This window comes from Neophocaena asiaeorientalis, unplaced genomic scaffold, assembly GCF_003031525.2.
Source record: "Neophocaena asiaeorientalis asiaeorientalis breed wild unplaced genomic scaffold, Neophocaena_asiaeorientalis_V1.1 scaffold322, whole genome shotgun sequence".
In the NCBI taxonomy this organism is placed as follows: domain Eukaryota; kingdom Metazoa; phylum Chordata; class Mammalia; order Artiodactyla; family Phocoenidae; genus Neophocaena; species Neophocaena asiaeorientalis.
In genome coordinates this window covers 2,411,585-2,437,582 of record NW_020185329.1, presented here as the reverse complement: position 1 = coordinate 2,437,582, position 25,998 = coordinate 2,411,585, and the positions used below count along the sequence as shown (strand labels likewise).

The 25,998-nt window shown below is 45.8% G+C and overlaps 1 protein-coding gene across 1 annotated transcript in view; it reads left to right on the top strand.

Annotated features, from left to right (window-relative positions):
• Nucleotides 1–25,998, top strand: part of LOXHD1 (lipoxygenase homology PLAT domains 1) — a 195,071-nt gene that overhangs the window by 164,886 nt on the left and 4,187 nt on the right. Inside the window, exons 35-39 of the mRNA XM_024734711.1 lie at nucleotides 663–837; nucleotides 2,408–2,593; nucleotides 17,042–17,212; nucleotides 22,241–22,373; nucleotides 23,729–23,887. Of these exons, the coding sequence (XP_024590479.1) occupies nucleotides 663–837; nucleotides 2,408–2,593; nucleotides 17,042–17,212; nucleotides 22,241–22,373; nucleotides 23,729–23,887 (824 nt within the window). The remainder of the gene's footprint in view (nucleotides 1–662; nucleotides 838–2,407; nucleotides 2,594–17,041; nucleotides 17,213–22,240; nucleotides 22,374–23,728; nucleotides 23,888–25,998) is intronic.

The window sequence follows — 25,998 nt, the reverse complement described above, 5'->3', positions numbered from 1 at the left end:
GAGGAAGCGAGTTGGGAGGGGTGAGAGGGGAGCAGGAACTGGGGCGGCAAGGCTCCAATGGTGGGAACATTAGGCAGACGGCAAGGAGGCTTCCGGTGCCCCTGTGATCACGGTTAGCTGGCTGCCTCTTCTTCCATCTTGGGCCAACGCTCCCCTCTGAGTCATCCTCTCATCCCTCATCCATCAATGACCATCTGTCCCGAGTCCCCTCAGGCTCTGCTCCCCTGTCCAGCCTTTAGCAGATTTTTCTTGAGCCAACAGTAGGGTGCTCCCACCAAGGGCAATCTGGTGAGCTTGGGTACACAGTTCCAGGGGTCTATGGCTGACAGTGGTTTGGTTGGTCTGTTGTTCTGTCATTCATTCAGCAAACATTTCTCATGCACAGTGACGGGCACCTCTCGGAAATATATTTAGACGAATTGCCCATTTCCAACTCCCCAAGTGAGGGTAGTCATGGCAGGGGCTTCAGACCCTGTGCCAGGCCCGCGGGGCAGGGTCTTTTCCTGGAGAGGACCCTTTCCTCATGCCTCGAGTCTAAATCAGAAGAACTTGTCTCAGGCCTGGGATCGTGGGTCTCGGGGGTCCAGATGAGGGGACTGCATAGCGGGTGGGCAGCTGGCAGAGGTGAGGGAGGTCTTCCCACGCTGGCCCCTCTCCCCCAGATCCTGCTGAAGAACATGAACACTGGAGACCTGACCATGTTCTACTACGGAGACTGGCTGTCCCAGCGGAAGGGCAAGAAGACCCTGGTGTGTGAGATGTGTGCCGTCATCGACGGGGAGGAGATGATGGAGTGGACTTCCTATACCGTCTCAGTGAAGACCAGTGACATCCTGGGTGAGTCAGTGGGTCCCTCCCTTCTCCTATACCCACCTGCCACTAACCCTGCCCCTCCTTACATTCTGGCTCAGGTCCTGGGCCCTGGTCAAGACATTTTTCTCTGGATGGCCTTCCAAAAGTTGGTCAGGCCAGCTCCTTTCCACGGTGTGCCACCTTCTGCCTGAATAAAGTATTCCTCCCAGTGACTGACTCAGCCCCGTCCTTCCTGCCTCAGGGAAGTGAGGGAGAACGTTACCAGGCCGTATGGTCAGCACTTTTGAAAACGGTGCAGGAGATTAGCTCAGAGGCCCTCTGTCCTCCTGCTGCCTCCTGACACCCCTCACCCAGGTGCCATGCATCTTGGATGCCCCTGGGTTCCTTCCCACATCCCTGTGCTTGGCCGCCATCTGCTGTGTGCCAGCTTTGGCCTGGGGTCTTAGGATGGGATAAGTCCCTGAGCCCGTGTGTGACTGACATTTGAGGGCAGCAAAGACAGTGAGGCTGTGACAGAAGTTGGCACAGGTGCTGGGAACCCAGAGGAGGGCACCTTACCCAGCCTGAGATCAGAGGCAAGGGTCATGGAACTGCTTCCCAGAGGTGGTGCCAAAGTCTGGCCCAGAAAGACAAACAGAAGCTAGTGAGGCAGAGGGGACAACAGAGGAGGGGCCTTCCAAGCAAAAGTACAAGCATGCTCAAAGGCCAGCAGCTGAGAGGAAAGCAATGCCTCCTGCCTCCCCTCCCCTATACCAAGCCTGCTCCCCAGCAGCTGGTGCAAGGAATCTGGCAAACTCACTCACACTACTTATAAATGGCTAGTGAGAGAGCCCCTTGTTGGCCCTGGTAGCTTACATTTTCAACAGAGAAGCATTCAGCCAAAGAAATGAAGCATCTCCGGCGTACATGATGGGTCAGGACAGCTGGCAAAGTGTTTTTTGGCACCTCCCTTCTTCCTTTCCTCCTCAGAGTGAAGCCTTCACTCTCTTCGCTTAAAGTTCCAAGTGTTCACAGTTTTCGAGTCCCTCATCCCGTCATGATGTGCTCTCAGAAAACAATAACTACATTTTTAACCACAGGGTGTGTATCAGAAAATCTTCAAGGAGTGACCTCTCCTAGAAGCCTTTTCTTTTCAGCTGGGGTCAATACCTCTATTTGGCTTAAGCAAATGATGTGAAGCTCTAGCGTAGAATGTCAACCAGAGACGGATCTGGGAACAAGGAACTTTCACATTTTACAGGAGGGAGTTTATTTCTAAACTGTAAAGCCAGTCCACACGGCACATGTTTAAGTATGGGTGTATTTCCCCCAAACTAGGTGAGTTCTTGTACCAAACCATTCACACTTGGTAACCAGGATCCCAGTTAACCCAACAGCATTTACAAGCCACAGAGGTGAGATGAAGGATAGAGTTGTAGACCTGGGAGCCCTATGACACTGACCAGCTCTTTCTGACCTCACCCCTGGCCTCGATGACTCTGAACTTGCCCATGTGCCCCCCTGGCTCCTCCCAGGATCCCGAGAGTGAGGCCAGAACAAGAGAGCTATGATTCACAAAGTCCAGCACCTAGAGCCCTTGTCTTGTGCACCCCAGGAGCGGGCACCGATGCCAATGTGTTCATCATCATCTTTGGGGAGAATGGGGACAGCGGGCCCCTGGCCCTGAAGCAGTCTGCCAACTGGAACAAGTTCGAGCGGAACAGCACCGACACGTTCAACTTTTCCGACATGCTGAGCCTGGGCCACCTCTGCAAGCTGAGGGTCTGGCACGACAACAAAGGTAGCTCAGGCTCAAGGTCAGGGTGGGAGGGAGGGCAGGCCTCAGCTCTCCACCTGAGCCTCACCCCGTCTCCCTGGCAGCACGTGGATCCTTCTACCCCAGGGTGACAGGGAACAGAAAGCAGTTGATTGCCACCATTTTTAAAAATTTTATTTATTTTTGGCTGTGTTGGGTCTTTGTTGCTGAGCGCAGGCTTTCTCCAGTTGCAGCGAATAGGGGCTACTCTTCATTGTAGTGCGCAGGCTTCTCATCGCGGTGGCTTATCTTGTTGCAGAGCACAGGCTCTAGGCACACAGGCTTCAGTAGTTGTGGCACGTGGGCTCAGTAGTTGTGGCTCGCGGGCTTAGTTGCTCCGTGGCATGTGGGATCTTCCTGGACCAGGGCTTGAACCCGTTTCCCCTGCACTGGCAGGCGGATTCTTAACCACTGCACCACCAAGGAGGCCTGATTGCCACCATTTTGACCATTCCATCAGTTAGAACAGCCAATGTTTCTGGGCAAATTTTAGTTCCTCCTGCCCCCCCTGCCCCCCGGGGTGTTGAGTAGCTCTTAATTTTCTGTTATGTTGGGGCATTAATTCTACTTAGTTCAGATATAAAAATTAAGAAAAGAAGGGCTACATCACCAAATTCACTTCCCATGGATTTTCTATAAAGGATTATGTTTGTTTATTTATAATAGCTAGTCTAAAATTCGTCAAATTCACTTATAAATATGAATGATAGGGTAGACTATAAGCCAAGCAAGAAATTTATTTTTAACTTCAAAATACCTAAGGAATACTTTATCATATCTGTAATTGTGCTGAATTTTTTCATTATCCTTTTGTTGTCTTCAGGCCACTCTGAACACTTTTTTCTGGCTTTGGGTCTTTATGTTACACATTATATAATTAGAAAAGAGTTGTTAAATACTAAATTTCACCTCCTTGAGACACATTACTTTCTTAATTTATGTGTTCTAACTCACCCTCTTGTCTTCCATTGAAACTGGCCTCCACAAAGCTACTCATCCAAATCCTTCTCCGGTCTTTCCTGAGTTTGCCCCATGAGTGGCCCAGAGGCGTCCTGAGTGTTGTATTTGTCCTTACGTCTTCCAAATCCTGACAGAGGACCAATATGTCTGTCATGGCATCTGATGAAGCCCAACTCGGCAGCTTTAACGTGGGTTAAACAGTAAAGTTTTTTCAGTAACATGGGCTAAGCTCTTATTAAGCACAGAGAAAGTACTCAGTCTTCAGAGCAATAATCTAATGAAGACTTGCACAGCCCTCAGCTTTCAAATCTCAGTGTACCCATTCAGTCATTCACTGAGCGAACATTTACAGCATTCACTACGGTCCTAGTGCTCTGTCAAATATGAAAGGTACAAACATTTGACCCTTACAACAATCTTGTGAATTCCTGCAACAAAAGCACTGAATTATCTCTCTTTTCAACGACCAAGGAATATTGAGGCCCTGTGAAGTTTGAACAACTTACTCAGAATCACACAGCAAGAAAGAGACACAGCCAAAACTCAAATTCAGGTCTTCTGATGCCTGTTCTGGGATACCAGCCCATCCTGCCAGTTCCATTCTGCACCCTCACCAGCCACTGTGCCAACAGGTCAAAAAAGAAGATGAGGAGACGAGGACAGCTTCTTCTACCTCCTTTCTCCCCCATACATGTTTATTGTCAGGGTACAGGGGGAGGATGACTTCTCCAGAAAAGTGGAAGGGGATGCTTACTCCTCTCCTGTTCATTCTGTGTCATTATACGTCTATGGAAAGAAGCATACTTGCAAAATATTCTCAAAATATCCCTAATGAATCTCTACTCTTTCCCAATAAGGAAGCAAAACAAATATCCCTGAATTCTTTCTCACTCTCTCATCATCCATTATGATTGTTTTAGAACTAGTAGAAGGTTGGCCAGTGGTCGAAAGTCTGGCTTAACAACAAGAGCCAAATTGTTAAGATCATCTCCTGCCCCAGACAGCTCATAAGATCAAGATGAGCCGCTGCCCATGACACGCCACAGATGGATCACTCAGTCAAGACAATCACTTCAGTGTTTGAGCAAGATGCCAGGGGCGCAGTAAAAGCGCTGAGCCCCAATGTGTGTGTCACCACAAGCCTAATTAGAGTGTTTTGACAGACCAGATTGATGAGGGTGGGTGGGGATGGGGTTTGTCTACCCTAATATCCATGCATACAGTTTCCTGTTGCAGTGTCCACGCCAGAGGCAAACCATAGTTTAGGAAGTATATTCCTGGGAAGTGTGCCCCTGTCCTAATCAGAAAGAAGCACATTTTATCTCTGGACTGCCAACACACCCTGGCAAGGCATTACTCTTGAGAGCAGGGGCCATGGCTCATTCATATTTATTTTCATAACTGCCTACAAAGGTGCCTGTGGCACAGTGGAGGCTCACTAAATCTTAGCTTAGTTGAGACTCCACCCCTCCCCCACTCCCAGGACAGAGCTGAGAAATACCAGGGCCTTTAATTCTGTTCTTCCACTGCCCCTATCTCAGAAGCAACAGAGAAGCAAAGGGACTAGAACCTTGAGAAGGAAGAAATATTATTCCCAACCAGTCTGAACAATCCCCTTAGGGTTCAACCACATGATGGGATCAGAGGTCAAGGGGCTCCCTGATCACCTCCTGGTCAGGTCAGAGAACTAGGCAGGGTAGAACTTCATGTAGACCATGATGACCTCCATCCCTTTTCCAAGAAGGGAAGACAGTGTCAGGGCCATTTTTAATATGAAGGTTTCACTCACAGGGTTGTGAGGGTGGAGGGGATGACCAGAAAGACTGAGGATGCCCGTGTTAAATACCACAGTTCTGGGTAAACACGCTATAGCCTTTGGAGCTGTGTAGCTGTCCAGGGTACTGACTTCTCTCTGGCGTCTCTCAATTCTGGACTCTGCCACCTGTTTCTAGGGTTCCCACATTTGAGGCTGACTGTTTTCAGACTGGACTGTTATAGACTTCCCTCAGCTTGTCAAAATGGTTCAACTTACCATACGTCTCATCCTCAATTCACAGCAATAAAAGACAGATAATTGCTGATCCAAGATCAGAGTTCATCTCTGTTTCCTGTCTTCAAAGGCTGCTGTCTTCAACTCCATCTTATCTAACTCCACCTGACTAAATATCTGAAACCCTACTGGTTCTTTGTTCCTTGGATGACTTCTGTTGCTACCACATCTTCAAAGTCTGCCTTCTCCTTCCATCCCCATCTGTTTCTCATCACAGACTTTCCAGAGTCCTCTTAGGCATTCCTGCTCCGTGTGGTATCCTTCCTTCCAAACTACCTAGGAAAGCAAAGGCACACATATTTGAGAAAAATGTTCCAGAGAGTCAATCAGTAACATTCCAGGAGTCAGGGATAATGTTTGCCTGTAGTGATGCCTATGTTTTCCCCTTTCTTGTTTTTCTCCTCCTACCTGACATGTCCTCTTCCCAGACAACATGAGCCTTTCAGTTCCTCTACTACTGTAGTCCTAATGATTCCTAACAAGTCCTAACAAGTTTTTATATTGATTTCAGTCAATAAATCAAATATAACCAATTCTCATTATCCACAATACTTTTGCACGCTAAAGTTACTGCAAACAATGAACCACTCTCCTAGGGAAAATACAAGGTTAGGTTCCTGCAGGCCTCTGGTCACAGCATTTTCATCAACCAGTCAATACATAACTTTGTTTTATGTGTGTTCCTGTTTAAAGACACCTCATCTAATATATATTCTTGATTAATTTTTTAACACCTTTATTGGAGTATAATTGCTTTACAATGGTGTGTTAGTTTCTGCTTTATAACAAAGTGAATCAGTTATACATATACATATGTTCCCATATCTCTTCCCTGTTGCATCTCCCTCTTTTTTTTCATAGTGGCTGTATCAATTTACATTCCCACCAACAGTGCAAGTTCCCTTTTCTCCACACCCTCTCCAGCATTTATTTTTTCTAGATTTTTTGATGATGGCCATTCTGACTGGTGTGAGATGATATATCATTGTAGTTTTGATTTGCATTTCTCTAATGATTAATGATGTTGACATTCTTTCATGTGTTTGTTGGCAATCTGTATATCTGCTTTGGAGAAATGTCTATTTAGGTCTTCTGCCCATTTTTGGATTGGGTTGTTTGTTTTTTTGTTATTGAGCTGCATGAGCTGCTTGTAAATTTTGGAGATTAATCCTTTGTCAGTTGCTTCATTTGCAAATATTTTCTCCCATTCTGAGGGTTGTCTTTTGGTCTTGTTTATGGTTTCCTTTGCTGTGCAAAAGCTTTTAAGTTTCATTAGGTCCCATTTGTTTATTTTTGTTTTTATTTCCATTTCTCTAGGAGTTCTTGATTTATTAACAGTGAACTCATGGTCATCAATACAATAACTCATGCCTAAAGGAACATTAAGTGACAAATCTATTTTCTTTGTAAGGCACATCACAGCCTTGTTGCACTTAGAAACACTAGACAGCTCTCTAGCACTATGCTTGGGGGACATTTAAAGCAGCAAAATTACCAACAAAAAGCATAAAAATGTAAAAATAAAAAACCATAGCACTAAATAGACCACACAAAGGACACTTATTCATAGTGTGAGAGCTGAAACAAGGAGGCAGAGCACCATCTTGTTTAACCTCAGCTGGCGACATGTGCATCAGACAGCTCAAATTTTTTGCCATTCTGCACATGTCCATGAATAACTGTGAAAGCACTGTGAGTATTGATTTTAGGGTTACAAATAAATTTTAGCAAGTAGGTTAATTTGTAAATATGGATAATACACAAATAATAAGGTTCAACTGGATCTATCTTTGAAAAAGTGATATTTAAGCTAAGACCTGAAGTATTGATAGGAATAGACATTTGGTGGGGTGTGGTGTTTACCAAAAATGAAGCATATTTGAGGCAGAATGAACAGAAAACATAAAAGTCCTGAAATATAAAATATATTGATATGTTCCAGAAATGAAAGAAGAGTTCAGAATGACTACAAAATAGGGAATGGGGTTGGGAGCTAGAAAGTAGACTGGAATCAGGCTGTGCAAGGTATTATAAGCCATGTCAAGGATTGGGTCTTTATCCTAATTGTCCTGAGAAGCCATCAAAGGATCTCAGAACAGTAGTCACATGGGGAAGATTATCATAGTATCTGTGGGGGATAGGTTAAATGGAGAAGAAAACAAACTTCAAAAGACTGGCTAAGAGATGATGGGAGATAAGGATGATTTGCACAATGATGGTAGCAGTGGGAAATGGAGAAAATGTAGAAAGATTTGAGAAATATTTAAGGCAGAAAGCTTATTAAAGGTTTGGCTAAGAAGGAAACTTGAGCAAGAATGGTGAGGATGCTTGAGGAGTTTCTTCATCTTGATATGTTTAATTTAAAGGTCTGGAAGACATCTAAGAGGTGATAGCTAGTAACAGTGGGGTCTGGAGCTCAAGAGGAAAACTAGCTGGGAGATATTGATCTAAGAATTGTTAGTACAGAGACATTACTGAAGCCGTGAGAGTGATAAGAGCATTTGTGGAGGAAGTGCAGCTTGAGAAAAACAAAAGTGGCCGAGAGCAGATTCCTGAGAATTCTAACCTGAGGTTAGATAATAGAAGGGAAGGAAGAGGAGAAGGAGGAAGAAAAGAGGAGGAAAATGGATTGCCTTAACATTTTTTTACTTCCAAAGGGGAATGTGTCTGGGGAGATGGACCCTGTCTGGGGAACTATGTAATGTTGAGGATCGTTCACTGGTCATGAAATCCCAAGAAGTGGTGTGTTGGTTCATGATGCCATAGTTTCCTGGGCATAAATTTAATAAAGGAAATATGAAAATACATTTGTTTTCAAATAGCAAAGAAAGTTAAACTATTGAAAATGTTTATTTCTCCCTAGCAAATTCCCAGAATCCCTTGATGAGAATTTTTTTATGCAGCCAAACATTTAAATCACTGTAACAAGGGAAAAGGAGGGGAAGATAAAGAGCCTTCTGTCATTTATGGATTCATGTTTATAAGACAAAAATGTTCGTCATTGCCTCCTAAGTACTCCTCCCCACGCACACACACAAATTGTCAGGGAAACTTTCTCACCTAGCTTCACCCTCTCTGTTTTCTTGTCCTTTTTATAAAATGGAATTGCCTTTTTATTCCTGACTGTTCCAGTCCATCCAGTGAATGATGTGGTACATATGAATTTGCAACAATGAGAAATCTCTAAGATGAACTTCCATTAAAAAGGTTTTCTCTTCTCTTTACTCTCTTCTCTTTCCTAGCTCTCTGAACTTCGAGGCCAGCCCTTGTTCAAATTTTACCTGGCATGAAATAACTTACATCTTTGGCCAAGCTAACAGTTATTCATAAATAGATACCTAAGAGATGAGTTTTCACCTGGAATTCTCTTCCCCTGATAAATTCTAATGCGTCCTTCAAACTCCAGATTAACTACCACTTTTTACATGAAATGAAATTAGATCCTCCTTACTCGATGCTCCCGAACTGTTCTGTTTATAACTCTATTCATAGCGCCTACTGTGCTGAATTGTAATTGTCTTGCCAATTACGACTGGCAGATTTTGAATTTCTAAACAGTAGGTCTCTAACTTGTTTGATTCAACTTTGAATTCTCAGTGCCTTGCACTTAGTAGCTATTTAATAATTATGTGAACAAATGACTAAATTCATGTCAAACATCAGCTTGTAGCAGCTTCTTAAGCCTAAATGGATGACTCCAAATGCCATCCTTTTCTGGACTCCCAGGGAAATATCTTTCTCCTCTCTGTGTTTGAGAAGCTCCAGATGTAGCACATTCTATCAGACACTCCTTCAAAGCATTTGTAATTCTCCAAAGGCAGATTTAGTGGGTCGAATGTTCCCCCTGAGTTCTTGGCCACCTAGAACTTCAGAATGTGACCTTAATTGCAAATAGGGCCTTTATTAGTTAAGGAATTTGAGGTGAAATCATCCTGGATTTAGGTTGGTTCCTAAATCCAATGACTTCTGTTCCTATAAGAAGATGAGAGGACACAAAGAGACATATGGAGAATAAGTCCATGTGAAGATAGAGGCAGAGACCAGAAATAGAGAACACAGCTCAAAGACATTGAATGCCAGGGATTGCCAGGACCTACCCAGAGCTAGGAAGAGGCCAGGAGGATTCTTTCTTGGAGTCTTCAGAAGGATCTTGTCCCCACTGACACCTTGTTTTCAGACTTGTAGCCTCCATGGTGGTGAGAGAATAAGTTTCTTTTTTTTTTAAGCCACCAAGTTTGTGGTAATTTGTTACAGCAGCCCTAAGAATTGAATACAGTAAGGAAGAGGTCCTTCCAGGGAATAGTGTAGACTTCCTGAGGGCTCCAATTCAATCACCTCTCTGCAGCAAAATATCTGCCTCAGGATTTGCTGCTGGATAGAAAAATATTCAAGGCCATTGGGCCAAGATAAAATGCACCAAATCAGAGTGAAGTCCCATCAGAGAGCCTGAAGTCAGCAAGGTTAACTGCAGCAGCTTAAAGTACAGTGAGGTGGTCCAGAGCTATAATTCTCAAGGTGGTGTCAAGTTGGGATCTGCTTGACAAACATTGCTCTTAACTTTTGCAGCTGGGATCTCCATAGCCCTGCAGGCAGTTCAGTGGTAACTGGGGCTCAGAAACCAACTATTCTTCTAAGCAGGAAAAAGAGGAAGAATCTAGAACTAAAAGGCATCAGACTAGCTTCCGTTTCTACTATGTGCTTGACATTGAATTCCAGCCCCTGAGACTTCTGCCTTGTGACCTAACTCCAAACATGCACCCTGCCATGATTACATCTCCCTGTTTATGATTAACAAACTCTCTTATGCACTAACCTCCTCACTGTAAGTTCTTCCTATTGCCTTACCTTACTTAAACCGTCCCCCAGAATAGTCATTATATTTGTAACTACATGCTTAGCCTCTGTCTCCCTTACTTATCAGCTCCATGAGTACCATTTTCATACTCATTGCTCTTTCCCTAATGCCTATCACACTGCCTGTAATATAGTAGGAACTTAATATAGAATTTATTTATACCTCTGTTTCAGTCCCTCTGATCATTCCTGTCTTTTTATGCCTCCACCACAGGGAACGCACATTTCTCCCAAATCAGAATTTTTCCTTGTGTCTTAGTACTTTCAAAAACTGAGTACTGGCCATGAACCTCAGGGTCATCACTAGGTCCTCTAATAATGGCTGTCCCCACTCCTTAGACACTATGCACATATCTAGATTTTCTCAGTTTTCTCAAGGAAAAAAACTGCATTTTTCTTCTATGCAAAAACTCTGCATTCAAATTTGTCTCACCACTGTCAAAACCTTGAAAGAAAAGGGAGGCAGTTCAGCACCTTGGACAGCTCTAAGCCATACTAACGATTGTTTGCTGCTACTACTTTGGCTCTTCAAAGAACTTGATGCCTCCCTTGGATAGCTCAAGACTGATTGCCTTTGGCCCCATCATGGCTCTTGAACCTAAAGAAATCCCAAGTCATTGATGTCAATCTCTTCCCTTTGTAAGCAGAGAAATGGCCTTCTCCTTTCCAACCAGACTTTGGATCTGAAAGCAGGATCCTATCATCGGCAGGGAAAGAAAGATTTTTGTGTCTTCATTGAGCCCAAGTGGTTGGGATACTAGGGTCAGGAGAGGAACAAGGTTCTGTGCCTAACTTTTTCTTGATAGTAACTTTCTCTTCCAGAGATGAAAGTTTAAATATTAATATAAGTCAAGACAGCTAGATATGTATAATGAACTTCCACATAACCATCACATGGATTCAACACATGATTTGTCATACCTGCTTTACCCTTTTTTTTCTTTTTTGGCTTCTTTTTGTTTGCTGAAAGATATAAAATCAAATCCTAAACCTCATGTCATTTCGCCCAAACATATTTAGTATGCTTCTCTTTTAAAAGTAGATATTTTCTCAATGCCATTATCACACTTAACAATGATTTATTTATGTCATCCAATTTCCACTCCATATGCAAATTTCCTTAATAACATAAAAAATGTCTTTGTACTTTTGGTTTTATGTGAATCGGGATGCAAACAAGGTCCACACAGCATATTTAGTTGTTATGCTTCTTTAGCCTCCTTTAATGAAGAGCCATACCTAATCCCTTTATTTTTTCATGCCATTGACTGTTGAAGGAACTGGGCCAATGATCTATAAAATTTCCACACTCCAGACCTGCCTGTTTGCTTCTTCTTGGTATCATTGCTTCCTTATTCTCCATATTTCCTACAATCTGGAGGTCAGCTCTAAAGGCTTGATTAGCTTCAGGTTCAACATTCTTTGGCAAGAATGCCTTATAGGTGGTATCAAGGCTACTTTAAAATGAGACCTGTGTCCTTCATATTACATCACAGCTGTCTCAGTCTCACTGATGCTCACATCTAATGGTGGGTCCAGGGGCTGTCTACTTGATTCCTCCATTGTAAATTTCCCCCATCACTCTTCATCTAATGGCTTCTCCCAGTGACGATCAGTTAGGGTTACAAATGATTTTCTAATTGTTATTTCTTATCCACTTATTAGCTAGAATTCTTCTGTAAAAAATTGTCCCTCAGGCTATTTGATTACCATGAAATATAGTTCATAAATGAAAATCAAGATAAATGATTAATTCTTCTCCTTAATTCCAATCACCCAGATAGCTTTTACAACACTGAACAAATTATAACAGAGTGTTTATTTTCTAATTCATCTTGTTCTTCTTGCTTGCTTCCTCTGAAAACTCTGATGAAATCACAGAATGAATTTATATATTTTCTTTTGAATAATATAAATTCATAGAAATATAAAGGACCACAGAAATCACGTATTTTAACCGTCACATTGCTCAAGTAAGGAAACTGAGGCATGGAGATATGATAATACGTTCAGTATGGTGGGTATGCTGAGAATGCAGTCCAGATTTGCCAAATCCATGTGTGTCATTCTGGGCATCCTAGTTTGGATGATGTACATGTGAAAGTGTTTGTGGAAGAATAATAGCTAGATTCTTGTATTCTTTAATAGCTAGGACTGTGATGGTTCCATAACTCATTTCAAATCATCTATTTATCTTGTTTAAGAAATTTTGTTTACCCACATGGACCTTAGCTTGACAAAAAAAAAAAAACCTGAGAGTTCACTATAGAAAGTAAATATAATTTATCAATTCTATGTTTATTGAGCATTAAGTCAATATCCCTGTGATGCAATCAAGAAGTCATAAGACATGGTTCCCACACCTTAAAATCTAACTGGAGAAGTCAGACATACAACATAAAATCACCATAAAAGAGTTAGTTCATGTTCATGACCTCAATAGCAAAGATTTCCCAAGCCATCTGTGTTCATAGCCAAGTGAATGGACAGATGATGAATGCTATGGGACTGGGGAGTTTGGAGGGTTTCATGGAGGAGGTGGGGCCTAAGTTTTCCAGAGGATAGGTGGGAATTTAGGGCAGGGAAATAGCTTGGAGCCTTAATGAAGAGGAAGGAAATGCTAAAGTGGTGCTGAATAAATCTATCTAAGTAGGGTGGAGGATTTGCATTAGGGGGGTCTTCCTTACTGAGGTAAGGAATGAAGTGTATGGAGACAGGGTGAAGAAAGCCCTACATATGAAAACACAGAATTGGGCCCCTTTTTCCCATCAGGTATGGAAGGCCACTGAGGAATCGCAGGTAGTAGATGGCATGATGAAATCCAGGAAGCATGTAGCAGTCAGTCTCTCTCCCACTCAGAATCTGCCCTCTCTTGGCTGGAAAGATTGGGACCCCATGCTCTTTCAGTTTTTAAGCTTTTTTCTTATAGTAAACCTTAGGACATTTGGGATAAAACAATCGATTCTACTAGGGCAGGCCTCTGCTCCCTGGTGGGGCTTTGAATTATTTTCCCCCTCCACTCACAGAATGTTACCACCAGTGTCCTTCTTCCTCGTTCTTCCCTATTCACTAATAGTGCACACTCATGCATTCAATAAACATGTGTTGAATAATGTGTTATAAGCATTGCTCTAGGCACTAAAATATAGTGGTGGATATATCAGGCAAGACCCCTACTTTCATGGGGCTTACAACCTAGTAAAAGACAGACAATATATAGAAAATGTGCAAGGAAATAAAAACAAAATTATTTCAGATTGTGAAATGGGTATATGTTGATGTGATGGCAAGTAATAGAGGATGAGGAAACCTCTGCAAATAGTGTGGTTAGGAAAGGTCTTCCCAAAGACAGGACATTTGATCTGACGCCTCAGTGATGAAACACTATGGGCATTCAGAGCCTGGGGTATATTTTTCCAGGTAGACCAAAAAGTGTATGCAAAGTTTCCAAGGCAAGACTGGATTTCATATATTAAGGTACTAAAAGGCCAGTGTAAGTGAAATATAGTAAGTAAAATTGCAAGTAGTGTGAAATGAAAGCAGAATGGAAAGGGACAAAGTCATGCCGATTCTTAGAGTTGTTAGTGAGCTGTTTGTATTTTATTCTGAGAGTGCTGGGAAGCCATTGAAGGGTTTTCTATGGAGAAGTCACAAAATCCTATTTATGATTTTAGAAGATCACTACGATGCATGTAGAAGGATAGTAATTATACCATTGCATACAGAAGTAAAAGTCTGGCTAGCAAGTAATTATCCATCAATAAGAACAAGGTAGAAAATTTCTTTTGTGTGCATACAATGGAATACCATGCAACTGTGAAAAATGATGGGCAGATATTTATGTACTGATATAGATTGTAAGTGAAAAGGTAAGATGTCAGGCAGTGTGGGGTGTTTGCTATATTTGTGTAAAAAAATAAAGTAGGACTCTAAAAGAGGAGACTTTGTAAAGAAATGGATTCTCTAACGGTGCGATTCAGATGGTTCCCTATTGGTCTATGGTGGAGACCATCCAGGTAGTGCTGGCCACACAACTAGCCATGCTATAACTGTCGGTCTGTCAACTTCTCTGGTGCCTTCACCAGCAGAACCCAGCCACATGGCATCAGCCTGCCCAGGCCTGCCTGTTCCCATGTTTGATAGGTTATTAGTCTAGAAAGTTGTAGTAGGATCCTTGTGAATCACATCCAACATTTCCAAAACAAGGCAACTAAATAAGCAGTGAGCGTGAGGCTGAGAATGAAGCTTCTTCATCTCAGAATGGTTGGGGTTAGCCTGCTATTTACCATGGAAGAAGTTTCTTTGCAGAGTCAAACTTGGAAAGAGAACTGGGGATGGGGTGAGACAATGCCATGCTTTCAGAGGAGAGAGGAAAGGGGGATGCAGAGGGAAGGGAGCAACCTGCCAAGAAGCACCAGGGCAACCCGGGCCAGGTAGGCTCCTCCTCTGGTTGTCTCCAACCACACACTGGGGCACTGAATTGCCTGTGGATAAAGTCAAAGCCAGCCCAGAATCCACCCTTCCCATGAGCTCACTGTTTTCCTCTGTCACCACCCTGCCTGGAGCTCAGGAAGCGTAATTCAGGAGTGAAACCTGCCCAGGACGTACAGCAGGGTGAAGAGTGCATTCCAGCAACAGAAGTGATCGCATGATGACCCACCTCTCCGGTTAATGTCATCCCCCTCCACTAACACTCACACACACTTATGCACACGCTAACACAAAATTCTCATTGATTCCCATTGATCATTATTGCCATGATATCATAGAAAGACCATCATCCTGGAGAAGAGATGACTCTGATACATTAAGCCAAGGTGTGGCTCTGGGACCAGCAGAACCAGGAGCACCTGAGAACTGGTTAGAGAAAGAAATTCTTGGACCCCAGGACCCCACTACAAACCTAACTGAATCAGAATCTCTGGGGGTGGGGCCCAGTTATCTGTTTTAACAAAGTCCTCCAGGTAATTGCCACGCAGGCTCAAGTTCTCAGCCTTGGCTATACATTGGAATCACCTGGGAAGCTTTAAAGACTGTTGATGCCTGGGTCACACTCCAGAGATCCTGTTGTAGTTGATTTGGGTAAGGCCTGGACAGGGAATCACCTCATTCATATTCACACACACACACACACACACACACACACACACACACACACACACATACACACACACACACGGTAGGGGATTGGGGGAGAGCAAAGAATATCTTCCACTTGGACATCTTCCAACAGGACCAACGATTTGTCTTCTCTTCCTCTGCCTCCCTCTTCACTCCCTCTTCCTTCCTATGTTCCACTCTGGAAGCCTGTTAGGACTGCTTCCATGGGTCTGACATGCACCATCTCTAGACTGAATACTTCGAACCTTATTAAGCAGTTGAATTAGTGTATGATAGTATCAGGAATCATCTCAGAAAGCAACCAATTTACAGACTTACAGATGGAACTGGCCCTAATGCAGGAAAGTCAATATATTTATTGAGTTTTAAAAAGTTTATCATAAATACTGACATTTTAAAATAAAGCACCTTAAGTGTATCTAATAGAATGTAAACCCTCGAGCAGTTTGATGCCCACATTTATCCACTTAAACGAATACCCAGACTGTTACTAGTCAAATATTTTACATCATTTCTTAATCTTTTTGAACTTATATTCTATGCAATTCTGAAAAGATGAGGAACAGGGAGGTGAAGTAACTTGCCCAAGGTCACATAGCATGTATATGGCAGCTCTGGGTACGAATCCAGATATCTTGCTTCGGATTCTGTTATTTCCATTTATTACTAACCATTTGTTATTTACATTTTGAATTTAAATAAAACTTAAAATATGCATGCCAAAAAAATTTTGTTGATAAAATAACTCACCACTTTTTAACTCGACAGAACTATTTTAAAATTTAACTTGTTTTAGGGCTTGCTGTTTAGGACTTGCTCTTAGGACTAAAACATAGTAAAGATCTATGTTTTAAAACATATGAAGTACTTTTTACACTGGGAATGAAGCTATACTAGGACTGCCAGTATGTATGCTCTGTCCATGAGCCTTAATATCTACTCCCTGCAGACTGGGCGACTGGAAGTGTGTGTCCACCTTTGTATGTCTCTTTGTGTTTATAATCCTTGAGACCAATGGCAAGTTCTAGAGTTGTTGCTTTGAGCAGTGTCTGATCCTAGAGAATGGCTTTTTGGTGGGAACAATGGGACTGCCCCCACGGCCCCAAGTGGCACGAGAAGGCAAGATGTGAGACTAGAATATATACATGCCTTCCTTGTAGGGTTGCCTTGTGGAATACTATGGACATATACATATTAAAGGACATACACGACCCTCTAAGAGTTCATGAACCCAAGTTAAGGATTTTGCAAAAAGAATTATAGCCTCTGGGCTAGAAGTGTCTCAGAGATAATCTAACCCAACCCTTCATTTCATCAACAAGGAGACAAAGGCCCAGGAGGAGAGAGAACTTGTCCAGGGCCACACAGCCAGTGGGCAGGGGGAATGGAAGTCTGATAGGGGAGGGAGAACACGTTCAGCTCCCAGTCCCCATGTCTCTTTCCTACAGGGATATTTCCTGGCTGGCACCTGAGCTATGTCGATGTGAAGGACAATTCCCGCGATGAGACCTTCCGTTTCCAATGTGACTGCTGGCTCTCCAAGAATGAGGGCGACAGGCAGACAGTCCGTGACTTTCCCTGTGCCAACAATGAGATCCACGATGAGCTGGAGGAGACGAGTACGTGTGGAGACCGGTGGGCGCTGCTTAGATTCAGCCTGGGCTGAATCTTCAGTTAAACGAGAGTTAGCTCAGGAGGGAGGTGGGAACAATGTTGGAAAACCTAAAGAAGGAACTCTTACAGCTGCAGGGGAATCAGATGCCCAATGAAGGAAATAATATTGGAGAGATGCATAAGTAAGCACCCTAAATATTGTTTCGTGGACCTGGAACAGCCAAGATACTGGTACCAGCTCATGGCCCCAAATCACAGGGACTAATCAGGTAGAGGAAAACCCACGGGGGATAAGCTTACTCTGCCCTGAGGGCTGGGCTGGCAGTTTGATGTGACGCTCCCTCTGGTTTATTTTTCTGTCATGGACTCTCTCCAACTGATGTCTGTGACAACAGCCACCAAATCAAGCCTTCCTGGAAACAGAATGTGCAGGGCAGCCAGCTTCTCCACCAACCACTTTCTCTTTGGTTCCTTCCTCAGGGGATGTTTAAAGGGAAAGAGTAATTGGTCCCTAAGGTGGATGGCCATCCAGGACCGGGGAAGTGTTTCTTTAATACAGATGCTAGTATCTGCATCCAACAGATTTGACAAAGGCTTATCAATAGCAGAGCCTGATGTGAAGAAAGGATCTTCCAACCTTAGTTATTAAGGTAACACTACCTGCATGAAGACATAAACCCCCAAATCTCAATGGCTAAATACAACAAAATTTGTTTCTCACTCACATAATAAACCATCCAGTGCGAGTGTTTGGCAAGAGGCCTTCCACACTGTGATTCAGGGACTCTTCTCATCTGTCTGCCATTTTCAACACGTGACTCCCACATGTCTTGCAGAGGGAAAAGAGAGCATGGAGAAGGCACACTCCCCTACCTTAACATATTAACTCACATTCTATTAGTCATGCAGCTCCACCGAGATGTAAAGGCATCTGGGTAATGCCATACCTGGCTGGACAGTCACTCCCTGGCGAGCACTGTACACCACGTGGCAAGGGAAGCGTGGATCCTTGGTGGAAAGCCACTCAGCCTTCTCCACCATGCCATCAAAACTACCCAGTGATGGACTTAGCTACTTCGAGAGGCAGTGAACACTGATGTCCCTGGTAGCATTCAAACAAGGGCCAACTACTCATCTATCAGCTTTACTGCATGGGGATTCCCGCCCTGATTCAGAGGGTGAACTCTCAGCTTCTGTAATTGCACTTACTAGGAAGTTACTGGGGGCCCAGTTTTATTTTAGATGCTAAGTGTGATGCACACTGCTTTGTGATTCCTAGTTTATTTGTATGGACCTTTGTCCATGTGCAGTTCTCCCTACACAGGTGTAAGCTCCCAAAGCTCAAGGACAAAATCACTCACGTTTGTAGCCCTCTGCAGCTCTCTAGGCTTTGGGGCTTAGTAGGTATACAAGTCGTTAGTGCTCAGCAAATGGAAGAAGATGCAGTCGGTCGTTTTCCTTAGAGCCTCACAATCTCATTAGAGGGAGAGGCTAATATACAAATGCCAACACAAGCAACAGAGGCTCCTTGGGCCATTGGTGTTCAGGGGAGAAGAGATTCGTCAGGCTGGGAGAATAACCACTGAGTTTCCTTCCCAGATTTCCTGCCAAACAGCTGCTAAGACCTACGGGATTTGGGTTGGCAGGGAGATGGGCAGAGGGGAAGCATCACTTGCATTATTTCCAGAAGGATGTGTGTGGGCTAGAGATGGGAGGGCAGGGACACGGAGCCCAGGAGATGGCCTGGATCAGTCCGTCTTTACTAGGAGCCTGCAGAGGGCAGAGTGGCGCCTTCTAGGCTGCCCACAGGGGGAGAGACAGTGACACCCGTGTCCTAAGATGGAGGCTTATCCTGGGGAGAGCCAGGGATGCAGTTCCAGCCAATCATTTCAACCCTCAGCTAATTTTATTTAACCACTTGGCAAATACTTATTGAAAACCTACTAAGTGCCACTAAGTGTGGGTTCTGGGGACACACTAATGAAAACCTACTAAGTGCCACTAAGTGTGGGTTCTGGGGACACACTAATGAATAAGGCAGAGACCCTGCCCTCATGGCACTTACATTCTGTGTCTGTGTCCCCAGGCGCACCTCTGGGCGCTTGACTTGTGAGAATAAATATGCTCTCATACTTGAACAGAGCTTCACGTGTGTGAAAGCATTCCACACGTCCCCTGCTCTCACCGGGTCCTCGCCACCCCACTCCTACCCTATGAGCTAGATAGGGGGCAAATTCACCCCTCTATATCATAGGTAAGGAAAACCAAAAACCAGAAAGGTGAAGTGACATGTCTAAGGCTCTCCAGGCCCGGGACTCTCAGCCCCATGCAAACCACATGGTAGGAGCTCGCCAGAGAAGGGTCCTGACAACATGAGTTGGGGAAGGTGATGTGGAGCAGTAAGGTCCTGACGCCCACCAGATGCCCAGGCGTCCTCTGGTGCTACTCCATGGAATCAGGTGCCCCTGCAGTCCTGGCCTCAAGGCAAACACCTGTCTGTTCAGGAGTTGCTCACCTGATGGGATGTTGGATCCTCTCGGTGCATCCTGGGTTGCTGGTTCATCTCCCTCTGAGGGTGCCACGCCCAGAGCCCAGGCAAGATGTCAAGGGTGGCCAGATCTCCTCTCTCCTCTCCTGCCACCTGAACCACATTCACCACATTCACTGCTTTGCTGGTGGCCCCTTCATGTGAGTGACGCGCACGGTGGCTGCTGAGCCACTTTCTCCAGCCGGGCTGGTCCTGTATGGGTGTTGGCCCCAGGGTGAGCCTCATATGGACCCCTCCTAGGCTGGGCTCCTACCGGCCCCACTCTTTCAGGTCCCTGGTCCTCCTCTGTCTTTTCCTCCCAGCAACCTTTAAACAAAACTGAGAGTCACGCCTTCCACATTTTTATCAAGCCATTGATGAAATGACTTTCCAAGGTGAACATATGCTGATTGAGAGACTGTTGATGCAGCTGGCCGCATTTGTTTCTAATCTGTGTAAATGTCCTCACTTACACACCTTCCTTCTCTACCTTCTCCCCGGGGCCATGAGGAGAGGATTGCTTATGGTCCACATGCGCTGCTTCTCGAGTGTTCCACTTGAGTTGATCGTAGAGAGCAAGTAGGTTCCTAGCGCTCCCTGCCTCCTCTCCTGGGCTCTGACAAGCCATTTCCTCTACACTGCCCAGGATCCACTTTGAATTCACAGGTGTCTGGTTTGCAGAAATACTTTACCAGCTGCTGGGAAAGCAGAATGGCAGTGGGACCACCCCCTCCCTGCAATGGCTTCGAGCCATGGGCAGTGGCTCAGCCATTTCACGTCCCTGGGCTGTGAACGGTTGGGCCTGCAGAGCCCCGCTCTTCTTCCAGGGCTTGTGCTGTGGATCTCTTCCCCTATCGTGGGCATTTTTGCCCTGATTCATTCTACCTGTGACTTGAGAGGAGTCACAAAGGCAACAGTTTGCTGAGAGGCCAGGATTGACGTTACATGGAGCTGTAGGCACAGCCATCCCTTCTAATTGTCTTTATCACATGTCTGAGATAAAAGCACAGAGATCAAACTATCCCTTTGGATCCAGAATCCCAAATCCTCAATGATTCACTTACTGCAGCAAGAGCTGTATGCACAGGGAAACCTCCAGACAAATATTGTGTCCTCCCGTGTGCCAGCTCCATCCCAGCCTGGTCCCTGGGGAGTGGGGCTGGATCATGTGGATTTCAAGCCCCTCTCATGCCCCTCAGTATCTTTGCTTACGCTGCTCCCTCCTCCTAGAGCATCCTTCGGTTTTCCGCTGATCATAATCATGGCTCTTTTTCAAGACCAAGCTCATACGCCATCTTCTTCATGAAGCTTACTGCGATTAGCCCAATCATTCATTGCTCACTCAACAAATATTTATTGAGTGCCTATGTGCCAGGCACTGTTCTGGGCTCTTGGGATCTATAAGTGAGCAAAACGAAGACCCCTGCTCTCATGGAGCTTACATTCAAGTGGGAGGGGGGAATACAATAAACGGTAAAATAATCAGTAAACTCCTTAGCATGTTAGAAGGTACTAGGTGATAAGAGAAGATAATAGAGCTCAGTAGGGCAGGCGCTGGGAAAATCAGGCAGGAAGTGTGGTTCAGGTGGTCTGGCAGACTCTGTGAGAAGGTGACATCTGAGTAGGGAGGAAGGAGGGGAGGGAGTGAGTCAAGCCAACATGGGTGGGGGTGGGGAGAGAAAGGGGACATGCTCAAGGCAGAGCTCTGAGACCAGAGTGTGCCTCCTGTTCTGGAATGGCACGGAGGCTGAGCGGAGCGAGCAAGGGAGAAAGTACTGGAAGGTGAGGTTTGAGAGGTAATGGGAGCCTGCTTCACCCTCCCTCCCATGCTATTTTGGCCCTTTGTTTAAGGTTATTCCGTCCTGTGGTGCAGTCGGTGTTTCTGTCTGGGGCTAGAGATGAGTTCTAGTGTTGCCCAGAGTCTAGCCCAGTCCTGACACTTGGCAAATGCTGACATGCTTGTGGGAACTGCGGGGGAGGGAGGCCGTGGAGCTGAGCATGACACCAGAGTGAGAGCTGTGACAAGACAGGGAATGAGACTGCTTGCTACAGAAAGTTCGAGGCAACTGGATCTTCCCCCTCCCCTTTCTGTAGCTGGGCCCCGCCTCTCCTCCCTTCTCTTTGCACACCGTCTCCACTTTGCATCTCACAGACTCTTCCATCCCTGAGAACCGGGCCCCAGCGTCTCTCTGAAAACTCATCCCAACCTCATGGATCCTGGAGGCAGAGGCGTTTGGCCCTTCACTCCCAGTGGCTCCCATGCTTGCCAGGAAAAGAGATTGCTACTATAAATAAAATGAGGACACCACTCTAGACCCCAAATTGAGGCAGGTTCTATTTATAGTGCCTCAGTTGTAGCGATTTTAACCTGCGCCCCACCCCAGCCCCCTTAAGGCTGTGATCTAAGACCAGATGTAGGACCTGCAAGGAGTGGCCAGTTTGCTCCTGCTCTGATGGTGGGTGCTGCTTCCCCTCTACTGACTCTCTCCCACCTTTTCCACCACAGCCTATGAGATCATCATAGAAACCGGCAACGGAGGCGAAACCAGGGAGAACGTCTGGCTCATCCTGGAGGGCAGGAAGAACCGATCCAAAGAGTTTCTCGTGGAAAATTCTTCTAGACAGCGGGCGTTTAGGAAGTAGGAAGAGGGGTGCCCACAGGGGAATGCGGATGGGTGGGGCGCGTAAGAGAGGGACCCCAAGAACCAACCCTTTTAGTGGGGGCCATAAATATACAAATGGGCTTAACCAGCAAGAATTTATTGAGTGCCTACTGTGTGCCAACCCCATTCGAGCTCCAACGGATGAAACAAGGAGATTTAGAAGAGGGAAGAGAGGGGACTGTCATTTAAAGAGAGCCCCCTCTAAGAAACTAGAATCTATATTATTCCAACTACTAGAAAGAAGGGATAATTTTGTAATATGATAGAAGTGCTAATTATGGCTACAATGGCAATCATAGTACAATATATAAATGTTTCCAAGTGACATGTTGTACACCTTAAATTTACACAATAGTATATGTCAAATGTATGTCAATTTTTAAAAAGTTAATAGAAAACTACAACAAAAATCAGTTAATAAATTAATTAAAGCAAGCCCACTCTGCGGCAGGACCGGGAATCACACAGATATTATCCTGTGTCCGTGCAGATGAGGAGCTCACAGTCTAGTTGAAAAGGGAGACATTCACCCATAAGAATGCAGAAGGATCATATAAGACAGCGTAGACTTTTAGGAGGGAGGGAGGGGAGAGCCTCTAAGATGCTTTATGGGAAAATCAAAATTGGGTCTCATGTAACAGGTGCCTCTGCTCAGCACTCCCGGCTGCCTGCCACACGCCGGAGACTCTCACCGCCTCCTGCACGTCTGAGCCACCTCTGAACTGCTCAGAAGCCCCCTTCATCTCCCCGCTCTGTCCAGAATTGCCTACATAAAATCTCCCCCTGCCATAACCCCACTGTACCTTCTATTCAAACCCCTCGGAGTGGGGATGGTTGGAGCTGACCCCACACCTGCAGACTGCCCCTCCCCCTTCTTTTCCACTGCCCTTTCCCTCAATGAACCCAGCCAAGTCAGCACTCCCCCCAGAAATGTCTGCACCTCCAATCCCACTGTTCCCATCCCTTGACTTTGCCAAGTCAGATCGACATCAGAGGACTCTTCCCTTCCCCCGCCTCTGCTCTCTGAATCTCATCACCCTCTTCAACCCAATGTCCAAGGCCCAGGACCTCACCCACCTCCAACACCATTCGATATTACCAATCATTGATTCCGGGACCAAGTAGCCGGAAGGGCTTTTTAATGATTATGATTGTCTTGTTCCGAAACTAGACTGAACCCTTAAGCAGTGGAGACCTGACATCAGGTCTTGCTTGCTCTTCTATCTCTGTTCTTCAGGCCAGTGCTTAGGATACAGTTGGCACTCAGTAAATGCTTACTTCCTTTAGTGGGCATGGGCAGTTCTCACTGGCCATATCTTTGCATCCTGCAGGGGGACCACGGACATATTTGAGTTTGACAGCGTCTATCTGGGAGACATTGCCTCCCTCTGCGTGGGCCACCTCGCCAGGGAGGACCGGTTCATCCCCAAGAGAGAGCTGGTCTGGCACGTCAAGACCATCACCATCACCGAGATGGAGTACGGCAACGTGTATGTCTTGGGCCTCTGCCCTCTTCCCCAGGAAGTGCCACGCAGTCAACGGGGAGGGCCTGTGGCCAGACCAGATGGCAGGGTGTGAGGTGTCCCCTTTGAGGTGAGGTCACCTCACTCAGGAGGCGTATGAGGCAGGAAGGGAAGAGGCAGCTACACTGGTTCTGGAGCTTTCTGAACCAGAGGCTTACCCCAGAGGCAGGGGACTAGACTGGATGACCTTGGGTGCTCCAGTGATGCTTCTTTGGAAGGAAAGAAGAGCCAGTCAGACAGGGCCAGACGGCTGAGTCTTTCCTTCCCTTCCCCCATGATCACTGTATAATGATAAAGAGATACAGCTTTGAAGCCTGCTGCTCCACAGTCAGAGTGAAAGCCCGTCATTCCTGTGGGCAGAGTAGAGACCAGCTGGAGTAATCCCATGGCCCACGGGCCCTGAGGACCCCAGATAAGGAGATTTACATTTCCCCCACCAAGGCCTTCTGGGAAGTCAGGCATTTCTGCAGGATTAAGGGTCTTAGTTACCTGGGTAACAGTTCACAGCCATCAGTTTTTCTAATTAATACCACTTGGTAACCACGTTGGAAGACAGAAAGAGCCCTGAGGCTCTGGGAGGCAGGAAAGACACTAAGAAGGAACCGGGAGATGAGCAAGGGGAGGCCAAGGGCAGCGCATGCCTTGGGGAGGGTAGGCCCAGAGAGCAGCTAAGGCAGCTGGACATCCCCCCAGAACAACTGCCGCCCCCCCCCACCCCAGCTCCCCTCCTGCCCCTCCCGGCCTGGCCCTGCTCCTGGCAACGCCTTTCACAAGAAGCGCATGGGACAGAAGCAGCAGCCCTGCCTTACCAGGCGGGTCCCAGCTGCAGGCTCCAGCCTTCAGGAGCCCAGCTTCTCAGAGAAATGTCTGTCCACATTAGACCTGCCACCTGCAGGCTCCCTGGAATTGGCTGCCTCTGACCAAGCTTCCACTTTGGGGATTAAGCGGGAAAGGTTCTCACATTTGAACTTCCGTCTTAGCCATCTCAGGCTGCCATAACTGAATCTACAGAGTGGGTGGCTCAAACAACAGGCATTCTTTTCTCACAGTTCTGGAGTCTGGAAGTCAGAAATCAGGGTGCCAGCAGGGTTGGGTTCTTATGAGGCCTCTCTTCCTAGCTCACTGTGTACTCGCATGGCAGAGAAAGAGAGAGGGAGATCTGGCGTCTCTTCCTCTTCTTATAAGGGCACTAATCCCATCATGAGTCCCCACCCTCAGGACCTCATCAAAACCTGATTACCTCCCAAAGCCCCCATCTCCAAATACCATCACTTTGGGGGTTAGGGGCCTCAACATGTGAATTTGGGAGGAGAGAACTCAGTTCATAGCAGCTTCCCTCTCGGGCTGCAATGTTATTTATTGCAATGTTATTTATTGCTCTTTTTGAGAAAAGAGCAATAAATTTACAACAGTAAATTCTGTAAGAGCAATACTGACGAGGACTTGAGAGCTGGGATACAGGGGCCTGGAAGAGTTCCAGCTCACCCAGCGAGCCAGGGCCAGGTCAAAGCCCCTTCTGCAACTTGAACTGTCTCCCTACGGCAAGGAGCGTGGCTGCTGATACTGCACCTCTGCAAATGCTCCAAATAAACAAAACGATACAATACAATAATAAGTCACCACCTGAGTTAGCTTTAAATCCACAGTGTTGGCTATGAGAGAGAGAGCCAAAGATCTCAGCACCACTCGGCACCTTCTAGTGTCAGGAGGAAGAGGGTGAAGAACTTCCCATCTCACAGTCCTGGGGCCGTTATAGGATTTTTCATCCAGTGGAAAGAATCTGCCACTCCCGGTGAAGCATCTTTTCCTACATTCTCAAGAGTGTGGCCTTTTGTCAGCACGGTGCTTGGGCTGGAAGGGGAGGGAGGGATGTCCATGGGGTGGGGATCTTCCCAAAGGGAAGTGGGTGCAGGGTGTGCAGATACCCAGATGCTAGAGTTGTCACGGATCAGCCGTGTAGCCTCAGGCCATAACCCAGCACCTCTCAGGGAAGAGAGCTGGATGCCTTCTAGAGTCTGGTGGCAGGGGAAGGATGGCAGGGGTTCCAGCCTGGAGGGCTCTCAGAAGTCATACTCCAG